Consider the following 26,156-nt stretch of genomic DNA (forward strand, 5'->3'; position numbering starts at 1 on the left):
CGCTGACTCCAAATGTTGCATCGCGCACCAACCCCCCTTTGGTTCCCCCCACCTTCTTCATGTGACCTCTGTGACCTCTGTGATCTTTGCTTATTATTTCAAAAATTCCCATCCAAGCTCACCTACCCTGACAAAACATAAAACACATGCAATTTTCCATATTTCTGCAAAGGAAAATTATCCGTTATCTGTTAGCGCTGACTCCAAATGTTGCATCGCGCACCAACCCCCCTTTGGTTCCCCCCACCTTCTTCATGTGACCTCTGTGACCTGTGCTCGGTGACAGCACAGCGAGAGGACCCCTTACTCAAGTTACCATGGCGATGACCTTGAAGCCCTCCCGTCACACACACACACACAGAAGCTGGCTTATACACTGCGGCAAAGGCGAGCGATCGATATTCTATTAAATGGAGTGTGGTTGAAGGTGTGGGGGCGATGGGGGTGGAGGGGGAGGGGGGGCGGTGTAGTCGCACTGCAGTGAGTGAGGCAGCTGCAGAGGCAATTGGGGAGGGTGACACAAAGTGGGTGTGCATGTGTGTGCATGTGCAAGTGATGTTTGTCACCGTAAAGTTTTTTCATTTAAAAGTCACGTGTACACACACACACACACACACACACACACACACAAGTGACTTCAATCACAGCAGCCTTGGTGGACACACCTAAACAGCTTAATATGTCACATTTGTGGCTCCGTATGCTGACACATTAGCAGAATGCTAATTTGCAATATATTGTATTATCTCCAATGTGGATTAGTCCACCTATTTTAGTCTTACTCAATAATTATACTCATATACCATATTATCTATGATGTGGACTAATCCATTTAATGTCGCTGAATCGCTACAGAACTATGATATTCTAATGCACTTTCTCCTTTAATAAAGTAGAATAAATTAAATCATATAAAATCCAATAAGTCATGAAATATTCAAAATTCTAACAATGGAAAACTTGATTTTGTATGTAATTTGTACATAATTTAAAAATGTGACTTGTATATATAGTTATATTAAAGCTATAAACATTTTCATTACCTTTCTTTGCTGATTGGCTGGGAGAAATCACATGGTTCATACAGCGTCCACTGCAAATAAACATTTTCATGTACATTTTGTGGTGTTGAATGATATGAAACAGTGTGAATAAACATATTGATTGATGTGAAAAGAAGAGGTAGGATTGAATACGGACTCCTTTTAGGACATGTTGAATTGTGTATATATATATATATTGTGTATATATATACACACTAATGTAACCTTATATGTATGTTCTAAATAAATCTTACCATTAAAAAAAATCCAAGTACATTATGTAGGGCTAGATTATAAATAAAGTGTATGGAAGTTGAGGACACAGAATATTATTTTTGTGTACTGTGTCTTAATACATTTTTTTAAAGAAATCGAGCCAATTTATATTGTGGAACCTGATTAAATAAAATGTGTGGAAGTTGCTGACACATTTATTAAATAATAAAATATTTAAAAAAATATTTAATAAACTTAAATAAAATATAAACTTTTTAACAAATTAATACTTTTAATTTATAAAATAAAAAATATTGTGTGGAACCAGGTTTTTAAAATGCAAACTAATCACACCATTTAAAAAATATATTTTTTAATTATTTTGTGCAATAATTCATAGTTGTATCATTTATTTAAATAATTATTGAATTGCGTGAAATTAAATGATGCTAAATATTACTTTTAAAGATTTTTTAAAAATACAGTATTATTCAGTTATTAATTTAACAATATATTATTTTTTGTAAATTACTGGTAATTATTCCTATTTTTTAAAAGTCTTAAATATTTTAAAAAGATCTCAAAATAATAAAAACAAATAGTATTTTATTTTAAAAAATCTTAACAAAATTTTGTTGTGTGGAATCAGCATAAAATATTATATATAAATATAAATATTTATACTTATACTAATACTAATATTTATATATTATACTTTATATAAATATAAGTATAAAAAAATATTTTATCATTCATTTAAAAAAAATCCACAATATATTTAAAAAAGATCTCAACATACTCCGTCAGCATGTAATATTATTTAATATTTTTTTTAGTGAGATGATAGCAGAGTACAGGTACGAGTGAAGCTGAGGAGAATGGGATACAGAAAGACACAGGCAGAATCAGGTTGTATTAAATATTTCAGTGTTGGTTTCATTTATTTGACACATGTTCTTACTAGTTGTGTAGATTTATTGACCTTGAATATCAACCTTTAAAGCAGCCAGCCTGAGACACATACACACACACATACACCTGGGCCAGGACCAGGACCAGGACCAGGGCTAGGACTCATCATCATCATCATCATCATCCCCACATATGACAGCACACCTACATTGAGTCTTGTTCGGTGTCTTAGCAACATTTGCTGTAGCCTGTTTTGTTGTTGTTGGAAAAAAAGGGCCAAAATAACTGAAACCAATCCAAAAAACCTCTCGCGATCTCACCATCATTTTTAATAACAATAATGTTCTTTTATTGTTTTTCTTTTTTTTTATTGTATTGTATTCTTTTAAATCCAGTATAGAATTGTATAGATTTCCTAGTACACAGAAAGATTGGAGTATTTATCAAGGTTCGGGTGGGTGGGTGGGTGGGATGGGGAATGTTGGTACTTGTAGTTAACAATGGTTTCACACAGTGTACACAAACGAGAGACAAACAGGGAAGGAGGAGGAGGAGGAGGAGGAGGGAAGGACGCTTTGTTGGGCCTCACATATGCACCCCCCACCCGCCCCTTCTTAATCTTAATTAAAAAAATAAATGAACTCCCCCTAGCTGACATACTGTATGTTTAAAAAAAACCCAACAACAACAACACTGTGGCCGCGGAGAATGTGAGGGCAGGGGGTAAGAATTGAAAAGACGACCACCGTGCTGGTCCTCCAATAAGACAGGAGACGCAGGTGGGAAGTCAGTCAGTGTGAACGCTATTTTTGTATGCGGTCCGGAGGACGAGCAAAGGTGATGAGGTCGGGAGTGATGAGAGAAAAGCGAGCTGTATGGCCCTTTTCCGCCAAGCTTGAGACGCCGTGTGATCATGCCCGTTCAAATCTACATAGACAATATGCAGCTGCCGTTTTGGTAGATATTATATTGGTTTATGTACACAGCAGTGAAAGAACACATGCAAAGACTATCATAGGAGGTGGCGACAAGGGACGGCTGGGGAAGGGGGGAGAGGGAAAGGGGGGGGGGCGGGGTTTGAACGTAGAAAGTTGTAAAGGTGCTTTTGTTATTTTTAATCTTTGGGGCGGTTGTGGTGGAAATTGCTGCAAAGCGTGTTTTTTTTGTGTGTGTTTAAAGGGGGAAAGACAGGGGGGCAGGGCATCTGAAGTTATAAGTGGAAGGAGATGTGGTGGGAAGGGAAGGATGTGGGGGTCGGGTGGGGGTCTGGGAGCAACAAGACGCTCCAACGATCAATAGTATGTCTCCTTTTCCACCCAGCCTGCAGGGCAAAAAAAAAAAAAAAGGACGGACACAGGTGAGTTACTATTTAAATACAATACATGTACATTTAAACATTTAAATGTAATCCATTCAAATACATGAATTATAAATAATTTAAATTAATTCAATAAAATTTAACTTAATCACATTTCATTTTAATCAATTAATTAAAATTAAATTTAAATAATTTAAATTAATTAAATAAAATTTAACTTAATCACATTTAATTTAAATTAATTAATTACAATTAAATTTAAATAATTTAAATTAATTAAATTTAAATAATTTAAATTAATTAAATACAATTTAACTTAATCACATTTATTTAAATTAATTAATTAATTTAAATTAATAAGAGATAAGATATGCTTTTATTAGTCCCTCAGTGCGGAAATTTGCATTGCGCAGCGGCAAGAGTACAGACTCAGTTAAGCAGTACAAAGTACAAAATGAAATACAATACATGTACATTTAATCATTTTAATTTAATCCATTCAAATACATGAATTATACATTATTTAAATTAATTAAATAAAATGTAAATGTATCACATTTAATTTTAAATAATTTATTTATTAATTTAAATTAATAAGAGATAAGATAAGATATGCTTTTATTAGTCCCTCAGTGGGGAAATTTGCATTGCGCAGCGGCAAGAGTACAAAAATTACTTAATTATGTAATTACTTACTTACTTACTTACTATAAAAAAAACAATATAGCAACAATATAACAACTCAAGTATTAACAAATCAACAATTTTACCCAGAGTTATATCCAAATACAGTTTGTCTATAATATGAAATGAGATGAAATATATGACCAGTCTATTCACTATGAGATCTTGCTAGTGAGTTAATATGAGGCATTATAGAAATACTTCACTTAGAACTTAATATATTGCACTTGGAGCCTTAATATTGCACAGTGAATATATTAATAATATACTTTCTGTATAAGTCTACTAAAACATGAATAACATAATATAATGCAAAAGTATATAGAAAAACTCACCTCCAGGGTTCCTACGGATGAGGAGTTTTCGAATTTCATCATAAACAAAGATGAGGAAACTGTAAGGGAACGCGCAAAACCACCAGGAAGGCCTGCAGATACACGCAAGACAAGAAAGGGACATGGGACGGTTAAATATACTTTGTTCATTATGAAGAATCATCATGAGCACAATAACATTTTATCATGTATAAGGTAATCCCTCCTTTATCACAGCTAATTGGTTCCAGACAAGTAAATATTAATGGAATATTTTTATAGTTAGCTCATAGAAAACATCTGCAATTATGGAATAAATTAAACAGACCGTTTGGGTCAGAAGCAGGAAATCCATGGAAAAAGAGGTGCAGGATCTGGAAGGTCTAGAAAGCTTTATGTGTTGGTTATTGTGTGTAGCTTTAAGTCTCGTCTTAAAAGCCACTTTTATTCCCTGGCTTTTAACTCGGAGTGAGTCGCATGGTCCTGTGTCTTTTAGTTCTTTTTTTTTTTTTATTTTAATTGGTTTTATTTTTTATTTTTTTACTGCTTTGCTTCTTGTTTTTAATATTTTAATATCTATTTTACTGTTTTATTTCTTATTTGATCTTTTAATTTTGGATTAAATTAAATTTGTACCTTTATTTATTGTATTTTATTTTTTCTTTTTTAGTCTGTGCAGCACTTTGGAAACTCTGTTTATATATAACATATAGACAAACAACCATTCACACTCACATTCATACCTATGGACAATTCGGAGTCACCAATTAACCTAGCATGTTTTTGGAATGTGGGAGGAAACCGAAGTACCCGGAGAAAACCCACGCATGCATGGGGAGAACATGCAAACTCCACACAGAGATGGCCGAGGGTGGGATCGAACCGAGGTCTCCTAGCTGTGAGGTCTACGCGCTAACCACTCAACCGCTGTGCAGCCCCCCCACTAAAGTTAAAATATGTAAATTGGAGAGGCTAAAAGGGGCCGTAAATGAGCATAATAAGTCCCCTTTAAATTGTTTTGGGGTCATTTGTCACCAATATTAATAGGAATAAACTCCTTACATCTTATCCTTATTAGATTCCTGGTATTCTCTGCAGAAAATAAGGGCCTTAAATATGACTATAACAAGAAAGTAGTAACTAATACTAATTTAAAAAAAAGAAGAAATATGACTAAATAATAACATGGCACGGTGGTTGAGTGGTTAGCGCGCAGGCCACACAGCTCGGAAACCCGAGTTCAATTCCACCCTCGGCCAATTCTGTGTGGAGTTTGCATGTTCTCCCCGTGCATGCGTGGGTTTTCTCTGGGTACTCCGGTTTCCTCCCACATTCCAAAAACATGCTAGGTTAATTGGCGACTCCAAATTGTCCATAGGTATGAATGTGAGTGTGAATGGTTGTTTGTCTATATGTGCCCTGAAATTGGCTGGCGACCAGTCCAGGGTGTACCCCGCCTCTCGCCCGAAGACAGCTGGGATAGGCTCCAGCACCCCCGCGACCCTCGTGAAGAAAAAGCGGTAGAAAATGAATGAATGACTAAATAACCTCTCGGTGCTTATGTGGGTTTTGTCCCGATGGACCGGTACTGGGGTGTAGTAGTGTAGGAAATGGATGGATAAAATAAAAGGTCCTCGGCCACTAAATCAAGAAATATGTATTCGATATGTACTATATAACCCTTTATTGGACAGGGCTAACATAAGAATGAACAGCTTTTACAGGGCTAGCATACAAAGGGGACTAAAGGTGTCATGATACTCACTTTAAGGGGAACATCCTGAGGGCCACATCCATGCCCGGGCAGTAGGACAGGAAGGCGGCCAGAGCAGTCTCTTCAAACAAACCGAAAATCAAGATCTTGTTCCTGTTTGGGATGGAATCACGGCGTTAAGAGAAGAGCGATGGGAGTTGACAGAAAGTGGAAGACATTGTTGGACTGACTTCATGCCCTGCTGGAACACAGAGTTACGTCTAGTCTTGCAGATGATGACGTCGGCCCACTGCACCACCACGATACTGACGAAGAAGGCGGTGTGGCACGTGAACTCCACGATCTTCCTCTGCTCGTACGTCTGGAATGGAAAACACAGGAAGTGAGCATAAGAGAGGAAATAAGAGACAGGTAAAAAATAAAAAACGTATTTACCCATTGTTGTCCATAGCTGTCCTCCAAGTCGTTGACTGAACGGTCATCCCAGTTGAGACGGATGCCCACAAGACGAGACGGCAGGAAGCCGTTTTCAGCCAGGATGACAAAATAGGAGAAGAAGCCACCGAGGGCCTGGATCATGCCTAAAGAACCAAAACCAAAAAGAACCAAAATTGAGGCAACGACATTTCGTTGGCAATTTCACTACTGTGTTTTTGTGCAATGACAATAAAGGAAGTCTATCTATCTATCTATCTATCTAACTCTAACCAAACTTCACCCACCAATTTGTCCGTAAGCAATGCTGATGAGGCGCTCGTTCACCAGCTTGTCCCTGAAGGGGTTCCTGGGCTGACGCTTCATGATGTCGCTCTCAGCCGCCTCATAGGCCAGGGAGATGGCGGGCACCTGAGAGAAGACGTCACAGTTATAGCATCTTGGAGCGTAGAGCAGGAGGACGGCGTATTTAACAGCGGAGGCACCATGTCAGTTCCCAGATCGATGCAGAGGATGGTGATGGTGCCCAGTGGCAGGGGAATATTGACGATGATGAACAGGAGGAAGGGTGTGATCTCGGGGATGTTGCTGGTCAGGGTGTAGGCGATGGACTTCTTCAGGTTGTCAAAGATCAGGCGACCTGAGGGGGAGCAATGATGCCATAAGTAAATAATAATAATAAAAAAAATCTATTCGACTGTTAATTCTTCCCACCTTCTTCCACTCCAGTAACGATGGAGGCAAAATTGTCATCCAACAAGATCATGTCTGCAGCTTGCTTGGACACGTCAGAGCCGGAGATTCCCATGGCAACACCGATGTCGGCCTTCTTCAGCGCTGGGGAGTCGTTCACACCGTCGCCTGTCACAGCCACAATAGCACCCTGGGAGAAGAGGGGGTGGATGTGGGTGGGGGAGGAGGATCTTTTCACTCGGACCATTGGCGCCATCTCGTGTCTAATACCGGTATTGCACGTAATCTGACTCATATTGATTTAATTTTAGGGTGCACTCACACTCCCGACAGGGGTGTGCAAACCTTTCCCGTCAAAAGTCCATAAAATTTCTGCTTCAAATTGTAAATATATTTTTTAAAATTGTAACTTTATTAGACTTACAGTATCTGTAGGAGTGATAAGAGTACTGCAGCTATGAATCCAACAGAGGGCGCTGTCTCACAAGTGTCAAATTTCTTTAACAAAACGTGGAACTGCACATTTTGTGAGTGCAGTACTGTATGAATTTAAACTGGGTTTAGTAACTGTACGAGGCTTAGGGCATTGAGTTTTGAGATTTTTTTCTTGTGAGAGCTACTTTTACAAAAGGAAAATGGCCAAAAGCATTTTTTTTCATAGCTTATATCAACACAAACACACCAAAATTAACAAAACCCAAATAGTGGGGATATACCATATTGCACAATATATATTCATTCATTCATTTTCTACTGCTTTTTCCTCATGAGGGTCGCGGGAGGTGCTGGAGCCTATCCCAGCTGTCATCGGGCGAGAGGCGGGGTACACCCTGGACTGGTCGCCAGCCAATCACAGGGCACATATAGACAAACAACCATTCACACTCACATTCATACCTATGGACAATTTGGAGTCGCCAATTAACCTAGCATGTTTTTGGAATGTGGGAGGAAACCGGAGTACCCGGAGAAAACCCACGCATGCACAGGGAGAATCTGTGAGGTCTGCGCGCTAACCACTCGACCACCGTGCCGCCCTGCACAATATATATGAGTCATAAATACATTTTTAAAAGACTTGTGGGCCGTGAATAACCCCCTGGCCACACACCCTGACACCCCTGCACTAGGCAATTCATACTATACCGGAATTGCCCCCCCCCTTCCTGAATCCCACTCGCCTGTTCTCACATTAAGCATTCAAGCTGCAGCTCCATGTTTGTCCCATGGCTTTGCTGCAATTTCCGTGGCTTTGTGGTTTATTTACAGTTGCATTTTGTTGTTTGGATTTTTTTTGTGGCAGCTGTCATTAATTACTTTACTTTAAATGACAAGTCATTATTCTGCACACAAATATAGTCACAGGTTATTGTTATCTCTATTATGAAAGTTGATGGTTATCATTCAGTACATGCCAGGAGTGATTGCATCACTGCACTGCATTGCAGTCATTGCATGACTTTGCTAAATTTAAGTATGCATAGAATTATGTCAGGCCAGCTATTCCATTCCTGTCAAAGGAGGGAAAGTGTGCCAAACTGGAGCATGGACCAGAGTCTGGACTTTAGCTGTAAGTGTATTTACAACCCATTTAAAACTAACAAAAAACATCAAATGTATTAATATTATGCTAACCTGTCTCTGGCAGCCCTCCACGATGATGAGTTTCTGCTGTGGCGAGGTCCTGGCGAAGACGATTTCAGTGTGGTTTCTCAAGATGTCGTCCATCTGATCCTGAGAGAGATCTTTCAGGTCGGTGCCATGGATCACGCAAGCTTTGGCATCCCTACAAAAAAAAGTAGTGTTATGGAGGTTCAAAGTGTGTTTACATACAAAAGAATAGTTTGACTTACCTGGGATTGACCTGGCTGACGGGGATGTTGAGACGAGCAGCGATGTCCTCCACCGTCTCGTTGCCCTCAGAGATGATGCCCACTCCTTTGGCGATGGCCTTGGCTGTGATCGGATGATCTCCAGTGACCATAATGACCTAAAAAAGCATACGCGGTGAAGAAACTCTGCTTCATGTGTGGAGTCTTTACTGTAGTTGTTTTGGAGATAATCACCTTGATGCCAGCAGATCGACATTTGCCCACAGCGTCAGGCACGGCGGCACGGGGAGGGTCGATCATGGACATGAGACCAATGAAGCAAAGGTTGTCCGTCTGGAAGTTGACATCATCTGTGTCGAAGGCAAAGCCCTTGGGATATTGGTCCTCTGGAAGCATCAGGTGGCAAAAACCTGCATGGAAAAACAAGAGTATGAGTAATTTCATCCATTTTCTATGCCGCTTATAACCTGACTAGGTTCGCGGGAGTGGGGGGTGTGCCAGAGTAATTAAAAGAATTGCATGGTTGTAGATAACCATGATGTATCCCACCATTCATTCATTCATTCATTTTCTACCGCTTTTCCTCACAAGGGTCGCGGGGGTGCTGGAGCCTATCCCAGCTGTCTTCGGGCAAGAGGCGGGGTACACCCTGGACTGGTCGCCAGCCAATCACAGGGCACATATAGACAAACAACCATTCACACTCACATTCATACCTATGGACAATTTGGAGTCGCCAATTAACCTAGCATGTTTTTGGAATGTGGGAGGAAACCGGAGTACCCGGAGAAAACCCACGCATGCACGGAGAACATGCAAACTCCACACAGAGATGGCCGAGGGTGGAATTGAACCCTGGTCTCCTAGCTGTGAGGTCTGCGCGCTAACCACACGACCGCCGTGCCGCCCTGTATCCCACCAGACATCCTCAATTATAATTATTTTGTAATTGGATTATTAAGTAACCTAAAGTCTCTTGAGGGGGAAAAAAATAGAAAATTGACAGGAGATAAAAACATTTGGCCCATGTTGAAATACATACAATAAATCAACAAATACAGTAAACCTCGGATATATCGGATTCAATTGTTCCCACTGGTTTTGTCCAATATAAGCGAAACCCGTATATACGTATACCGGAAAATGTCCGTTTTACGCATATATCGGATTTATATCCGGTATATGCGTAAATCGGATTTTATCCGTTATAAAAAGGCACTTCCTTGACTATGTTTCCAATGTACCTGGACTGGGCAATGAAAAGAGACGTAAGGTAATGAGAATTTAACTTTATTGGACTCTGAGCATAACAAATTGTTAATTAAGCTAGGCCCTGTTACGCCCGTCAGGCCTACGTTATTTCCAATAGTGAGGTTAAGATCTCATTCACTGCTGTGCTAGTATTATTGACGTCACTCACTTTTATATTTGTCCTAAATCTGGAGCCAGGAGAAAGACAATAGCCAGTGACATCAACAAGATTAGCATAACGATGCGGCCATCCGATATATGCGAGGGAAATTTAATGGAAATGCATTGGAACGGGACTGGAGATTTTGTCCGAAATAGGCGAAATCCGTTATAAAAAATTCGATATATGCAATGAATTTTTATTGGAAATGCATTACAGAAAAATCGGTTCTTTTTTATCTGTCCGTTGTGAGCGAATTTCCTATATATCCGAGTCCGATATATCCGAGGTTTACTGTACTTGCAAAAAACTCTTTCAACATCTTCATCTGTTATAGTGCAGTTTTTTTTTCAAATATTAGCCTCCAGTATCCATGAGTCCTTACCCAATACTCTTTCTCCCAGTCCTCCCAGCTCCATGTAGGCATTCTGGAAAGCCTCCTTCATCTCCTCATCCATAGGTTGCTCTTTGCCCTGCAGCATGATGGTGGAGCAACGGTCCAGGATCCGTTCAGGGGCACCCTTCATCACCAGCAGGTAGCGGTTATCATTGGGGTCTTCTGTCTCATGCACTGAGAGCTAGAGGAGGAAAAGTTCAAGTTCAAATGAGAAAGCCTTGTTTTCAAGGGTGAAACATCCAACACTCAAATATGACGTACTTGGTATTTGTTGGTGGAGTTAAAGGGGATCTCGGCGACCTTCTTGTTCTTCTCCCTCATCATCCTGACTGAGCCACAGGACAGCTCGATGCACTTGAGCAAAGCCGACTCCGAGGCGTCTCCCGCCACGTCACGTTTGAGAATGGCCACCGAATCTTGTCCCGCCTTGAACTGTGCACGGTTGCACAGAGAGGCGATACGGGCCAGAGACTGCCATGTCACCGAGCTCTTGTCGAACGAGGCACCTGGAGGAAGAAAGTAACGTCATGAATTAATTTCTAACACTCATGCAGCGTTTGAATCATGCACATATGTTGTGCAGCGGCGCCTGACCCCCCGCTGAATCTCTCCACACTGACCAGATTGGTCCTCTGTTGTGTCAGCCTCGTGGATCTGGTTGTCGAACCACATGTGGGCCACGGTCATCCTGTTCTGGGTCAGGGTGCCTGTCTTGTCAGAGCAGATGGTGGAGGTGGAGCCCAGAGTCTCCACTGCCTCCAAATTCTTCACCAAGCAATTCTTCTTTGCCATACGCTTGGCAGTCAGGGTCAGGCAGACCTGGGTACATCACGTGGATCAGACTCAAGACCTTCTAAGCTTAAATGCTTAACTGACAGCAGAATGATTCCTACTTACAGTGACAGTAGCCAGCAGACCTTCAGGCACATTAGCCACAATGATACCGATGAGGAAGATGACAGCTTCCAGCCAGCTGTAGCCCAGAATGAGGGCCAAGACGAAGAAGGTGACGCCCAGGAAAACAGCCACGCCGGTGATGATGTGGATGAAGTGCTCAATCTCCTTGGCGATGGGAGTTTTGCCCGTCTCCAAGCCAGAGGTTAGAGTAGCGATGCGGCCCATGACAGTACGGTCTCCGGTGCAGATGACGATGCCACGTGCTGTGCCTGGTTTGGGAGAGGAAGGAATTTCAGCTGTATTTTTTTTCTGTTTTGACTGGGTTGGCTCTAAACAGCAATTCCACTTTAATAAAAGAGCGGAAAAAATGCAAAAACCCTGCCACATTGAATGCATCAGTCAGAAATGGAGACATTACAGGTTCTTAATGGTGTTCTAATAGTGATATATGTCCCTGGAGTGCTTTTGAACACCAAATGTGGGAAAAATCTATCATCTCCATCATTTTTTTGCTCCACCTTTGAGAGAAGAGATGCTCCAACACTGGCTTTTGAAGTTGTGGCTTTTCCGGATCAGCCCTTCGCTAGATGAAGCTGACCTGTGTATACGCCCACCACTGCATGGAGGACATTCATTCATTCATTCATCTTCTACCGCTTATCAACACCCTGGACTGGTCACCAGCCAATCACAGGGCACATATAGACAAACAACCATTCACACTCACATTCATACCTATGGACAATTTGGAGTCGCCAATTAACCTAGCATGTTTTTGGAATGTGGGAGGAAACCGGAGTACCCGGAGAAAACCCACGCATGCACGGGGAGAACATAACTCCACACAGAGATGGCCGAGAGTGGGATTGAACTCGGGTCTCCTAGCTGTGAGGTCTGTGCGCTAACCACTCGACTACCGTGCAGCCCTGTTTTAAAACACATTATGCAATTTCACAGAGATGTTATGTTAATAATAACACACCTTCCACACAGTTGGTGGAGAAGAAAGCCACATTTCGGGTCTCCAAGGGGTTGTCATGGGTACAGTCAGGCGACCTGCTTTGAGGCTCTGATTCGCCTGTAAGGGAGGAGTTGTCCACCTATTAAAGGAAAGAAAAAAAAATATGAGAAAGAACATTCAAGAGTTTGTTTGGTCTTGTTTAACGACAATTCTGTGGCGCCCACGCACGCCTTTTCACCTTGCAACCATGTGCTGAAACCACTCGAATATCAGCAGGGATCCTGTCTCCTCCCTTCACTTCAATCAGATCTCCAGCCACCACTTCTTCTGCGTTGATCTGCACCTTCTCGCCCTCTCGGATCACCAAAGCTTGCTGTTGTGGACAGATGGAAAAAAAAACGGAATTTTGTTTTGTTAAAAACTAATAAAGGCGGTGTGTGTGTGTGGAATATCTGCTTGCACACATTACCTGAGGCACCATGTTCTTGAAAGACTCCATGATTTTGGAGCTTTTGGCCTCTTGGAAATATGAGAAGCAACCAGTAATGATGACGACAGCTGTGAGCACAATACCTAGGTACAACTACAAAGAACACACACGTTAGAGGCTGAGGTGTTATCATTTTTTTCCGAGAGATGGATCTTATGTTTGTACTCACGTTGTCTCCCGCAGGGTCGTCTTCAGTGGCCGCCTGGATGGCGTAAGCCAGGAAACAGAGGATGGCGCCGATCCACAGCAGGATGGAGAAGCCTCCAAAGAGCTGGCGACAAAACTTGACCCACTCCGGGGTGGTGGGAGGCGGGGTGAGTGCATTGGGGCCATCCCTGAGCAGGACCTCTGCTGCTTTGGCATTGGTCAGTCCCTGGAGAGTTTAGCAGCAAAAAAAAAAAGACAAATCTCAAAGTCAGTCACTGTCGCCATTTGTTCTTCTACAGCGACTAGCAAGGCTAAAGCTAAAGTGAGCCAGAGTAAAGAGTCAAATCAGGTTTGCAGTGTAACCTGAAAGTTTTGTTTATTTTTAAAATGTAAAAAAACTGGTATGATTTCATTAGGATGGTCAACAATCAATGGAAGGATTATTACTCATCTGTATACACCAGTCATTATTTGCACTAAGACCCATTTATCATTGCACTAAAATTAATATATCTGCAATATGTCTGCTCCTGCATATGCTCCTGTGCAATATTATGTGTACATTTTGGATATCTTGTACAGTAAACCTCGGATATATCGGATTCAATTGTTCCCACTGGTTTTGTCCGATATAAGCGAAATCCGTTATATGCGTATACCGGAAAATGTCAGTTTTACGCATATATCGGATTTATATCCGGTATATGCGTAAATCGGATTTTATCCATTATAAAAAGGCACTTCCTTGACTATGTTTCCAATGTACCTGGACGCGCAGGCAACGCTGCAAACGCTGCAAATGACGTCGTATAGCGGCCTGTCACGATTCGGCGAATCGGAGCGCCACGATGCGGCCATCCGATATATGCGAGGGAAATTTAATGGAAATGCATTGGAACGGGACTGGAGATTTTGTCCGAAATAGGCAAAATCCGTTATAAAAAATCCGATATATGCAATGAATTTTTATTGGAAATGCATTACAGAAAAATCGGTTCTTTTTTATCTGTCCGTTGTGAGCGAATTTCCGATATATCCGAGTCCGATATATCCGAGGTTTACTGTATATACCTTGTATATATCTTGTTAAATTGTCTTTTTTTACTCTACTTTTTGTATACTTTTTTTTTTAAACTTGACTATTGCACTGAAAGGAGAAGCTCTCCAATCTTGTTGTACATTTTATATAATGACAATAAAGGCCATTCCATTACCTGGACAATGTCTGTCTGGTATTTCCTGCATACCTCCTCTACGGACATCTTGTGTTCCGTCTGTAAATGGGGGCGAAAAAAAAACAAAACAATAAAATATACAAACTTCAAATAATTATTACATCTGTATTAAACCTAACAGTTGTGCATGCAAGGAAAACTATTTGTCCAACTCAAAATAAGTTTTTTTTTCTGTTATGGTAATAGAATAGATTCATTTGTTTCAACATGTTTAATAATGACATACATCCCAATTGTCCGAGAAGTGGTAGGAAGAAGCAGAGCTTCGTTAGTCCTACCCCTTTCTCCAACTCTCAGCAATTACTGATAGTCTGTTGACATATTATCATTGAATAAGTTAGGAATGGACTCCATGCATGCAGTTCACCTGAGGGACACCTGAGTATCATGGCAGCCAGTCTGCTTGTCGCACTGCGATGTGGCGACTTCCTGCTATCAAGTCTCTAACCGACAAAAAAATACAACTTTCATCCTGAATGAGAGACTTTCAGTTCTCTTCAACAGCGTTCAAGTTGTTTGACATGAGGATATGACAGTCAGCCACACCCTTCATTTTTCAATTACTTACAGAACTAGATTATTGTAACAGTTTCCCTCTTTCACTTGTCTTCACCAGTATTTGAAAAAGTAAGAGGATGTTTTTTTTTTTTATACTCACAATGGGTACTTCCTTCTTCAGGTCGTCCATATCCTTAGTCGCCGCCCCCTTCTTCTTCTTGGGGGATCGGTCATCTTTGTCCTGTGTGGTGGCAACGCGGTAACTGTCTGACCGGCCATACTACAGACACACACACATGTTTTATACATGCCTTTCAACTAGAACAAATACAGCGGAACCTCCAAAGACAACACAAAAACGCAACAAAAGTTGAATATTTTTGGAAAAATATGCCTCAAAAGTCAAACAAAACCTGATACATCAGTAAATCGTAAATCTCAACTAGAATGATTAGGTTTGTCCAAAGCTATTTGTTTGTATGGATAGCAAATAGGACCAATGCGATGACAACCATAGATCAGGGAATGGAACTGTCTGGCTGTTTGGTATAACACAAGGAATATAATGTAACGTAATGTAATATAATATAACGATGTAATTACATGCACTACACAGCAGTACATGATACACACCCCACCGGGTGACACCTTCCTAGTCCCTCTTTGCTTTTTTTTTTTTTACACTTGCATAGAGGGTTAACATAGTTAAATTTGTGCAAGCTTAGCCTGTACAGTTCATAACAGTTTTATGTTGTCGACAGTTTGAGCCCGGAACAAGTAAATTCACAGTTTGGAAGTCAACCGGCACCATGGAATGTGTTCAACTTTGGAGGTTCCACTGTAGTAGCTTGTGTCCCTTTGTCTCAGAAATATAAATTATATATAATAATGAGCTCTAGATGTAAATATAGCACATATCGTATATCATTAGACTTGCTAGTACCAGTACATCATGTAGCCCCTGAGAAGGAGCCTTGAAAAGTACATTGTGTTCAACCACAATTAATGTCCATTAAAAATAGGGCCTGTAAAGGGGCTTTCATTAGGTAATATTATAAAACACAGCAAACACTAAGAATGCATAAAAAAGAGTGGTACAAAAAAATCTGGTATGGATATACAATGTAGTCCAGCCTTTAACTAGCAGGAATCATGGCTAGCAATAGTGAGAAGAAGAAGCCAAAGTGTGAAAACCCTTGTAGTTAAGTCTCATGTTTGGAAACGCCTGGCCTACCCAATGACATATGTAAAATAATAGTATTCATCCCCTATTTATAATGATACACATTGTATTGAATTTCTGTATATTACTGATTGTTTGTATTATCGTGATGTGATAGTGGTGGTATTAAGAGGTGGATTAAGTCCCAATTAATACCCATGCGTACCGTGCATGTTCTAAAAAAATACAATCACAAGCATTAGAGCATTATGAATGAGGATTAGGTTCACAATGAAAAGACGAGGGGAAAATGCATAATGGGTAAAATTCCAAAAGAAGTGCGTTTTTTTTTTCCTTAAACATGACATCACAGGCACACACTATAAAGATAACACAAGTGCACTTCAGCCTCCCTTTCTGCTTTTGCTGCAATGCAGCTTCATTCCTTCATTCCTTTCGTGCTTTAAGAAATCCACTTCCGTTGCTGGAGCAGACGTGAGCAGCCTATTAATAACTCCCATTTTTCACAGTGCTGCACTTTATCATCCAGTGTAAATGGCAGCCTGTTGTCAGAGAGGCAGCGTGACCACCAAGGGGAAGGGGGAAGGAGGGTGTGTCCGTCTTCAGAACTGAAAAGACCTACCTATTGGTGATCGATCAATTAATACGGTCAGGTATACACTGAAGCCTTGGTTTGTAAGAGTTATCCTGTGATGAAAATGATAAGCAATAATAATAATTTTCAAAGGATTTGTCTTCTCACACAACTGGCTGAAGCTGCTTTGACCACAAATGACACAATGAGTAGGTGTACGTCTATGAAAGAGCAGCTCTCTTGCTTAAACATCATCAGTCACAAACATCATGGACGCCCACGCCACACCCAGTCAAACACACGAAAAGACAAATATTAACATTTTGCCTCGCCATTAATGTGAACTGGGAGCTCAAGTGAAATTGGGTCTATAGGTACAAGACAGGACTTTCTGGTTGTGTCGTCAATTGAAAAAAAGATTGAAAAAAAAAATTCCCGCTCCAAACACACAACCATAGCCTTTGTTCGTGTTGTAAGTCTGGGCCGGAGGGAGCGGCCTGACATACATGTACAGTTCTCACACATACACGCACACGCGTGTGCGTGCACGCATATAAACAACCTGGGGCTTGCTATGAGACTGAAGGGCAGGTGTGTAAACTTCGAGCTGCAGCAAGACCAAACAAGCCTTGTAAAGAAAAAGAATGTCATGGAAAAGTACTTTTGTGTGTGTATTTGATGTGATTGTGAAACTGTGCAGGGCTGGTGTGCATTATCAACATGACTAATCACAGGCGAATGAATGGCGCTTCTGTAGATCTGTAAATCTGTCGCTCTAGCCTTTCATTCAGGCTTTTAAATTTACATTAATTTAAATGTAAAATGTAAAGAAACACAATAGACTAGAATGGCATGCAGTAGAGCAAGGATCTCTGCCCGGGAGCAACAGCCCTAATTTGGAACTACAGCATACGCCTTTAAAGATACCGACTTCTTGTACATATCAACAAGGCTCATGCATTACCTGTTAAAAAAAAAAAAAAGCATGTTAAAAAATGTATTTGCAGCTAAATTCGATCGTGCCATCCAGCTCCAACCTTTGACCAACGTAATGTGGAAATGTGTTTCTTTGTTCGACTTGTTGCTGCTCACAAATCTGCGGCAACCTCCCTGGCTGATGTCGTCAGGGAGGTAATTATTTTACAGAGTGTTCATTATCATTATTACAGTTTGCACATTCACATGTGCAACCCACGTGCAACTTCAGCTTTGTTTCTGTCATGCCAGCACAGAAGGTAAACAAGCATAGAATTTGAAATAGAACTTAATGCAGGGGTTTCAAACACGCGGCCCGCGGGCCAAATGTGGCTCGCAGGACACTAGTTTGAGGCCCCCGCCTTGATATGAAAGTTTAATGTTAGTGCGGCCCGCGCAAGTTTGATATGGATGCTGTATGGTATCATGTACCCAGAAAAAATTATTACGTTTGATTAATGTTCATGTTAAAGGTTAAATAACTTAATAGTTATCCTCCCTATCCGTGTGGAAGTGGTAAGTTTTTGGCTATTTAAGTTTAAAGGAAATAACTTGAAGGCTACCGTTTAGGTCACTAGCTCTCTAGTTTGCGAGTTAGCATGTGTCTCAAGACCCTGCAGTTGCGCAATATGTTGTAAATAAAAAGAGTATAAATGTGACTATAGTCGTGTTTTGTCATGTCTACAGGGCTCTAATAATGCTTTGTTCATTTTAATCTGAAAAAAATAATTTGTCTACTCACCAACTATATGTGGTTTCTTAAGTTTTTATTATTTGCAGTTTTAGTATGATTATTATATTTATTTATTACTGATTGATTGATTTTCTTTATTCTTGATTTGTTTATTTATTTTTCATCTAATTTTGTGCAGAAAAATAAAAATTAAGATATTTGAGAACAGTGGAATGTTTTATCAGAGCTTTTATCGTAGAAAATCGGAACCAAAGCACTGAAAAAGTTTGTATATTTTTCTGTTTTTAATAAATGCGGGTTTTTTTGGGGGAAAACCTGATGCGGCCCAGCCTTGCCCAGACCCTAGCTCCAGTGGCCCCCAGGTAAATTGAGTTTGAGACCCCTGACTTAATGACATCAAAAAGTGGTACACACGTCATACTACTCAGTACCATATGAGTAACAAATCAACAACGGGGTATTTTTCTTTGATGCCACTGTAGAATAATTCATTCATAATTCACAAACAGATGCTAACGTGAACGGTATGACTAGTATTTAAAGCACTGGAGAAGCTTTTAAATAAACTGCATATTACCTAGTTTTACTTAAGGTGACCATATTTTGACCAGGACATCTGTATTGACAATGAGATATTCCGATGATACTCAAAGTTTTACTTTACTTTTATTGTACATCCATACATCTTCTATGCCGCTTATCCTCACTAGGTTGCCGGGGTATGCTGGAACCTATCACAGCTGACTTTAGGCCGACAAGAGGCGGGGTACACCCTGGAATGGTCGCCAGCCAATCACGGGGCACATATAGACAAACAACCATTCACACATTCATACCTATGGACAATTTGGAGTCGCCAATTAACCTAGCATGTTTTTGGAATACGCGAGGAAACCAGAGTACCCAGAGGAACCCCCCTTCCACACACACACGGGGAGAACATACAAACGAAGAGATGCTCAGGGGAGATCTTCCAGATCTCCTATGTGGCCATAACATACAGTATTGCTATTTTTAAAGTGGTGGCCATCTCCAATGTCACTTCTGAGATGCGGTACGCAATGTGATGTAAACAACGCTAGCAGTACTGTCTGAGTGTACGTCTGTATGTATGGCAGACGCATGTCAGGCTGGCATGACTATATCAATCTCAATATCACACTATGCAAATGTCATAGCGAGGATGGATGATGTGGGTCTTTTTTTTATGCCATGCAATCAACCTACGCTACGTTTGAGATACTACAACAACAAGGAACTTTTCCAATACTGAAGGTGAGCTATTTTGTCTTACTAATTAATGCTTACTACATTCGGTAAAAATAGCATATGGATGTTATTTCATGTTTACAAACTAACAATGTTAAATGTTTTTAGAAGGTCATAAACAGGTTTTCTATGCTCTAGCTACAAAAACGTATTAAATTGTTAAATTTATTAGTATTGGATGATACCAATTGAATGGAACCAATTAACCACTGTAGCATGTATCTGAAAACCTATTGGTGAAAGACGAACACCAATGACCAAAGAAGCTTGCAGATGAGTAGCACATTTGAATATTAATAGTACTTCAAAGCATGAACAGTTTTACTATACTCCTATAATGTGGCAAGCTGATGTTAATATAAATAGCACATAGCTGACTAATGACAAGCAAATGGTACCGTAGCTTTAAAGAGCGTTTTATTGTTTCACAGTATTAGTATTGAAGTGCTTATTTTTACACTTGTATGAACATAAATACTTTTCTTACAGTACTGTCTATAGAGGTTTTATGATGACGACGGTCACAGTTTGACTCAGGAACAGATTATTTCCTTTTCACTTTTCATTACATATTTAAATACCTTTGCATATGGTGCCTGTGGCATACATAACGCGGGCCACTGTGACGCTTAGGAATGTAGAGAGCGAAGCAGAGTGGAATGTGAAGGAGGCTGGTGACAGACAGGAGCGGACACATGGAAGTTGAGACATCAGTGGGAGGTGCGAAGCCGGGCCAGATAAAGAGTGAAACAAAGCAGGTGGTCCTGCTGGAAGGGGGGGGTGGAGGTGTACTTGTTTTACACGTCAACCCCCCCCCCCCCCCCCCCAAAAAAAAATCTCATAATTAGTTACTGATCAACAATCTGTATGTGTGTAGCATTTGACCTGCTCTGACCCCACTCCCACATATTGCACAACCCTCTTCTTCAGGTGTTATAGAATTGTGCGCTGCGTTTTTTTGCGATTAGTCATCATCCATTGTGTGAGAGTGTGTGAGTGTGTGTGTGTGTGTGTGAGAGACGAGGTGAGAAGACATTGTGTTAAGAATGAATGAAGGATCCTTGGCAGTGCTGACCTAAACTTTCTGAAAGACAAAAAAAACACACACTCAGCTACCACCCACTACCACTATGACTAAACTATGCCATTTAACGCCTACTAAATATCACAAAATAGTATCAATACACCAGTATCAGGTAGGCATCCTACATGCGCAGGCAGCACATATAAATAAAATGTACATTCATAGCTATAAAAACATGTTTAATATTCAGTGTCCTCACTCGCTTCTACTTTTTCAAATTGACACAAGCTAAATAGCTGTCCTCTGTTATGCCTGTCAGTAAAAATCATCAGCTTGTAACCCAAGTTATAGCTTGTAGTTAAAAACAAAAAATCAGCTGAAAGATGACTTGCATCTTAAAAAAAAACACTCGTTAGTTGAGACACACCAAGGTACCACTGTATAAATGACAATTTAAAAAAAGAATCCCTGCAGTGCTCCAGTACCTTCTCACTTTTAAAACATTTAAAAATGACCATGTTGCTTGTGCTATTACTTTCTGATAAATACACTGCTATTAACCACCCAAATTTAAATTACAATGCACTTTTCAATGCACTTTACAAAACACCTACTACAATTTTAGAGTGTTTCGCCAAATTGCCAAGAAATTTGACACACACTTTTCGGGGACTGACAAGCAAATATCAGTATGATTTGTTGAAAAACATGGTCACCATCAACCAAAACATCTTTGCAGGGGCACAGCCGGGCTTTAGCAACGAATTAGCCATAAGTTATTGTCATTTGTCAAATGCTTCTACAACATTGGGAATATCTGTATTACATGTGTGCTTTTGGCAGTATTGCACACATGTTTGAGCTATTCAGTGATTCTGACCCCTACTAAATACACCCTTTAAAGGAGGAGTGTGACATAAACAGACTAGTCTGTATCTTTTCTGTGTGTTTTAAAGATATAAAAACAGATACAAAAAGACATCTCATTACTGCACGTAATGGGGCACTCATATGCTGCCTACAAAGACCGTTATTAAAACACCTCCAAAAACCTCCAACAAGGTTTTATGGTTTAATATACGTACATGCTGTGAGCATGAAGTAACAGGTACATTCATGATAACTTGTAATACTTAACAGTATTTTGCCGTACTTTGGTACTTTTAAGCATTACCAGAACTTCATTCCTGGGTGTATTGATTTCTCATAGCAACACAGAAACAAACACCTAAACTTAGCGTTAACTTTCCCAAATTCCAAAATAAACACAGCAGCAGCAGTTGCAGCAGCTCCAATATGTAGCAGAGTGTGTGGTGTACCTAGCCGGCTTGGTGTGGCAAGGTGTAATGGTAATGGTTTATTTCATTTGAACATGCATCAGATGACAATTGAATGCATCACATAATCAGTTCACAGTTCCACGTGTCCAAAAGGAGTAGGAAGAAGCAAAGCTTATTAAATCCTACCCCTCCATCTGGTACTTTTACGATCAGTAAATGTTACATTTGTTCACTTCCTGCTTTCCTAATATATTTTTGTTTTAATTTTTTTTTTGTATTTTAAATTTTTTTGTCCCGTACCGAAGTACAAGGTGATATGACCATCCAATGACATAATGGGTACCATAGTAAGTGTCAATATACTGATATGTGTAGCACATCATGACTGGTCTCTTCATCCTTGTATTTAGCCAACATCAACTGCTTGTATTGTTTCTTGAATTCGCTCATCGTGGTGTCAATACGAGTTTGATCGGTAATGACGTTAATAATAATCATGTTGCTGCAGCTCGGTTAATATGCAAATCACATTATATGTACAGTCTATATGTAACGTCTTAGGAGGAGGAATAAGTGTTTCCAATTATATGCATTCTTAGCTGTATTTATATCATTGTTAGAATGCACACAAAAAAGACTCATGTGTTCATATCTCATAAGGATTGTTGATGATGCCGTTTTCATTGTCTCCATCTTCTTCTCACATTATATGAATTTAGCTAACATCAAAGTGTGTCTGTGCCCAAATGACCGACACGTCTCTCTGTGTAATGAAATGAGCCCCTTTTGTTGTTCTAAGGGGAGGAAACAGAGCCCTGTGGCTGGAATTACAGACGCTGCTGCAGGCCCACTCAGAGAAAACAGACATATGTATCCACACACACACACACACACACAACTCTGACATCATCTGTTTGGAAACATGCATCTCTCTGTGTTTGCACTTTAACAATTGCTAAGCAGTTCCCACCCAAAATTAACCATGACCTGCCCCATCAACGCAAAATAATGACGTACTACTAATTACAACAGCGTACGTATTTACCTTTATGTAAAAAAAAGTCAATACTGCCTTTTGACCTCATGTGGGCACAATGTATTGTGTAAGAAGTGTGTTTGGAGGGTAGGTAACCATGGCGACCAACACAGAAACTGCAAGGGTCCCCTACTGGGATGCAGGACAAGTAATAATTGATGCATGTGTAAGTGGACACTGCGTTCCTTGCTGTACAGCGTTGGGAGGCATGTGTGAGTGCTTGCGGAGGTGAGTCATTGTGCTGGCTATAGTGCGTATGTTCAGCATCTGTGCACGCATTGCGACACAGAGAGAGAAAGAGAGAGAGAGAGCGAGAGATGAGGGTCTGGGGGATGAAAGATCACTTTTAAGATGCAAGCCCGCGTAGCCTGCGATTTCAGTTAGGTTTCACTTGAGAACATGCATGAGCGAAATCGAGAGAGATCGCCATCACAAACACAAAAAAAACAAAACAACTGCTTTGTGCTCAACTGGATTTTTCTCAACTTCTTTTAAATCTCACAGATCAGGAACACCTGAAAGAGGAAGTAGTTTTTTCACAATGGACACAAAAGGTGTTGCTATGTACAGCTACTGAGGTAATATTTTTTGTCGATAGAACAGGAAGGGAAACCACCGTTTATTTTAACTTCCTCTGCACTAACACCATATTTTTGCGTTATTTTTTTTACTTGGTGTATCACGCCTAAAACTAGAAGATAAGCCTTGGAATCATCAGATACTCATAGGAAAGCATCATATTGTCATACAATTAGCCACAATTAGGTGGATACAAACAGACAATACACAACCAACGTATAATGCAGAATATTAACCAACTACACACACACACACAGCAACACAATAGGTGGATACAAACAGACAATACACAATCAACGTATAATGTAGAATATTAACCAACTATGATGTGAGCTCTAACCATGTGCTTTCCACCCTCTTTTACAAAATCTGTACACACAGAGGTAAGTAGTGTATTGTTAAACTATAGTAGGAGGTCATATTTGAGCCATGTAAAATAATGGATATGACAGACTGCACTTCTACTCTTGTCCACTACACAAGGTGGACCATAGCGCGCGACAATGTGAATGCACACCATTTTGCGATGTTTCGTATAATATCTACTCCGCCGATCAAAAGCCTCAGTAAGTGCTGACTGTCGGGAGGACCTGTGGGATTCGGCTTACAAACTATCGTTTTTGTGCCTTCATTCACATTCGTGTCTGGTTGCTAACTGCTAACCTGGCACAAAAAGACTTAATAGCTGAGAAGATGCTGTGTTCATTTCATATAGAGTCAATGTACACAGAATCCTCATGTCATCCAGCCGTTATAGCACAGAGTTTGATAGATCAATATATCCATTATCGTGACAGGCCTAGTTAAAGTGCAATTATTAATACAAAAGAAAATACAACATTTCACCAAATAATGAACAAGCAGCTACTGATTGGTTAGCTACAATATTTTTATCCTCCATCTTCTTAACTCACAGCACTGTGTTTTTGCAAATTAAATACTGTAAACCCTGTATGAAGTCATGTTACCATCGTAATAAACTGCCACATACTCACAGTAGTCATAATTAAGAGAAAGCTGTAATCTGATGTAATCGATGTACTCGAATTATTCCAGAAATCATTGCACTGCTAGTGCATATTAACACACCCTTTAAGTACATTTGTTTCAGTTAAAATACAAATAGAGAAGAGAATTTTCTCCAGCTGTTGACATGTTCCTGTTAGTGTGTGTGTCTAAGTGGAGGATGCTATTGCACGCATTTGTAACCTTGCAAGGTCATTAGGCCATCTGCTGTTCCATGCAGCAGGATGTCGGTCCTCTGGGACGCACTAGGGGGTCTCAAAGTAGGGCTGTTCGGATTAGCGAAACAGTGGATTAGCTCACTGTGAAAAGTGTTTCTTTACGCCGCTTTTCTGATGCTAAAGACAGATTTCACCATGTACACGATGAATGAACACAAACTTATTATTATGATCTGAATACCTTACAGATGAATTATTTCATTAACTGAATAATGAAACTAAAACGTCAGTCGTTTGTTCATCTCTCCATACACTACTGTCTGCCCACTACTACGCTGTACCTTGCATGTCTGTGCGTCTGAAGAGAAATATTGTAACACTGGCCTTTTTAGAGGTTGGAGTAAAGGTGGCATCTCACCACATTGTAAGTTGTAAGAGGGCACATAAGGACTCATCTGTCAAACACAAATGTGCAGATGTGCATGACTACCGATCCGCTGAACTGCTGCCAAATCAGCACTTACATATCAGAAAGCTGTTAGTGCACTGGAATTCGCGTCGCTTGCTGTCTCATTGTGCTCCATTCAAACAAAGTGTCACCCAAAACATCTCCAAGAAAACACCTTCAATCATGTCCTTTGTTGTCAGGCAACCTAACCCTTCTGTCATTGTACTGGTAGCCATGACCGCCGGCACTGCGTCTTCTCCACCATAGTAGAGCTTTGGAGTAAAGAAACAACGATGACCTTTACATTTTATTAGCATTATGTAAGAACACTGTTAGCATGGATGCTAACTGCAGCATTTTTCTGCTGAGCCAAACAATAAATCCAGATTGTCCTTCAGCAGCGCTGCTTTCAAGGACAATGCTCTCATTACAGGGGATTTTTATTAAACAGGGACCCTCCAGATGTTTAATGAAGATGTCAAAGGTCGTCAGCGTCACCTTAATTGACCCCTCGGCTAGGATAAAAGAGACAGGATGATTATGCTATAGGAACACTTTTCCGTGTGGTTCTGGTGGTCCAGTGCGGCAGGTGGAGTGGGGAGGGATGTGTAGCACTCTGCACCAAAGCGAGGGTTGGGCCTCTGCAGAAGCCGCATGCAAACGTCGCTTATACAAGTGCACCCCCCCCCTCCTTTCACTATAATGCACATCAC

General features: G+C 40.4%; 1 protein-coding gene across 1 annotated transcript in view; it reads right to left on the reverse strand.

The window, feature by feature from the left end:
- Nucleotides 1–2,062: 2,062 nt before the first annotated feature.
- atp1a3b (ATPase Na+/K+ transporting subunit alpha 3b) overlaps nt 2,063–26,156 on the reverse strand; it is a 33,942-nt gene continuing 9,848 nt past the window's right edge. The window contains exons 2-22 of the mRNA XM_058052737.1: nt 15,358–15,477; nt 14,679–14,738; nt 13,487–13,690; nt 13,297–13,410; nt 13,066–13,200; nt 12,849–12,966; nt 11,867–12,135; nt 11,590–11,788; nt 11,231–11,475; nt 10,958–11,150; nt 9,396–9,571; nt 9,183–9,319; nt 8,965–9,115; nt 7,351–7,519; nt 7,122–7,276; nt 6,924–7,047; nt 6,637–6,782; nt 6,432–6,562; nt 6,253–6,354; nt 4,509–4,600; nt 2,063–3,492 (exon numbers count right to left, since the gene is read on the reverse strand). Of these exons, the coding sequence (XP_057908720.1) occupies nt 3,464–3,492; nt 4,509–4,600; nt 6,253–6,354; nt 6,432–6,562; nt 6,637–6,782; nt 6,924–7,047; nt 7,122–7,276; nt 7,351–7,519; nt 8,965–9,115; nt 9,183–9,319; nt 9,396–9,571; nt 10,958–11,150; nt 11,231–11,475; nt 11,590–11,788; nt 11,867–12,135; nt 12,849–12,966; nt 13,066–13,200; nt 13,297–13,410; nt 13,487–13,690; nt 14,679–14,738; nt 15,358–15,477 (3,069 nt within the window). The 3' untranslated portion in view covers nt 2,063–3,463. The remainder of the gene's footprint in view (nt 3,493–4,508; nt 4,601–6,252; nt 6,355–6,431; nt 6,563–6,636; nt 6,783–6,923; nt 7,048–7,121; nt 7,277–7,350; nt 7,520–8,964; nt 9,116–9,182; nt 9,320–9,395; nt 9,572–10,957; nt 11,151–11,230; nt 11,476–11,589; nt 11,789–11,866; nt 12,136–12,848; nt 12,967–13,065; nt 13,201–13,296; nt 13,411–13,486; nt 13,691–14,678; nt 14,739–15,357; nt 15,478–26,156) is intronic.

Source organism: Doryrhamphus excisus, chromosome 17, assembly GCF_030265055.1.
Source record: "Doryrhamphus excisus isolate RoL2022-K1 chromosome 17, RoL_Dexc_1.0, whole genome shotgun sequence".
NCBI lineage: Eukaryota > Metazoa > Chordata > Actinopteri > Syngnathiformes > Syngnathidae > Doryrhamphus > Doryrhamphus excisus.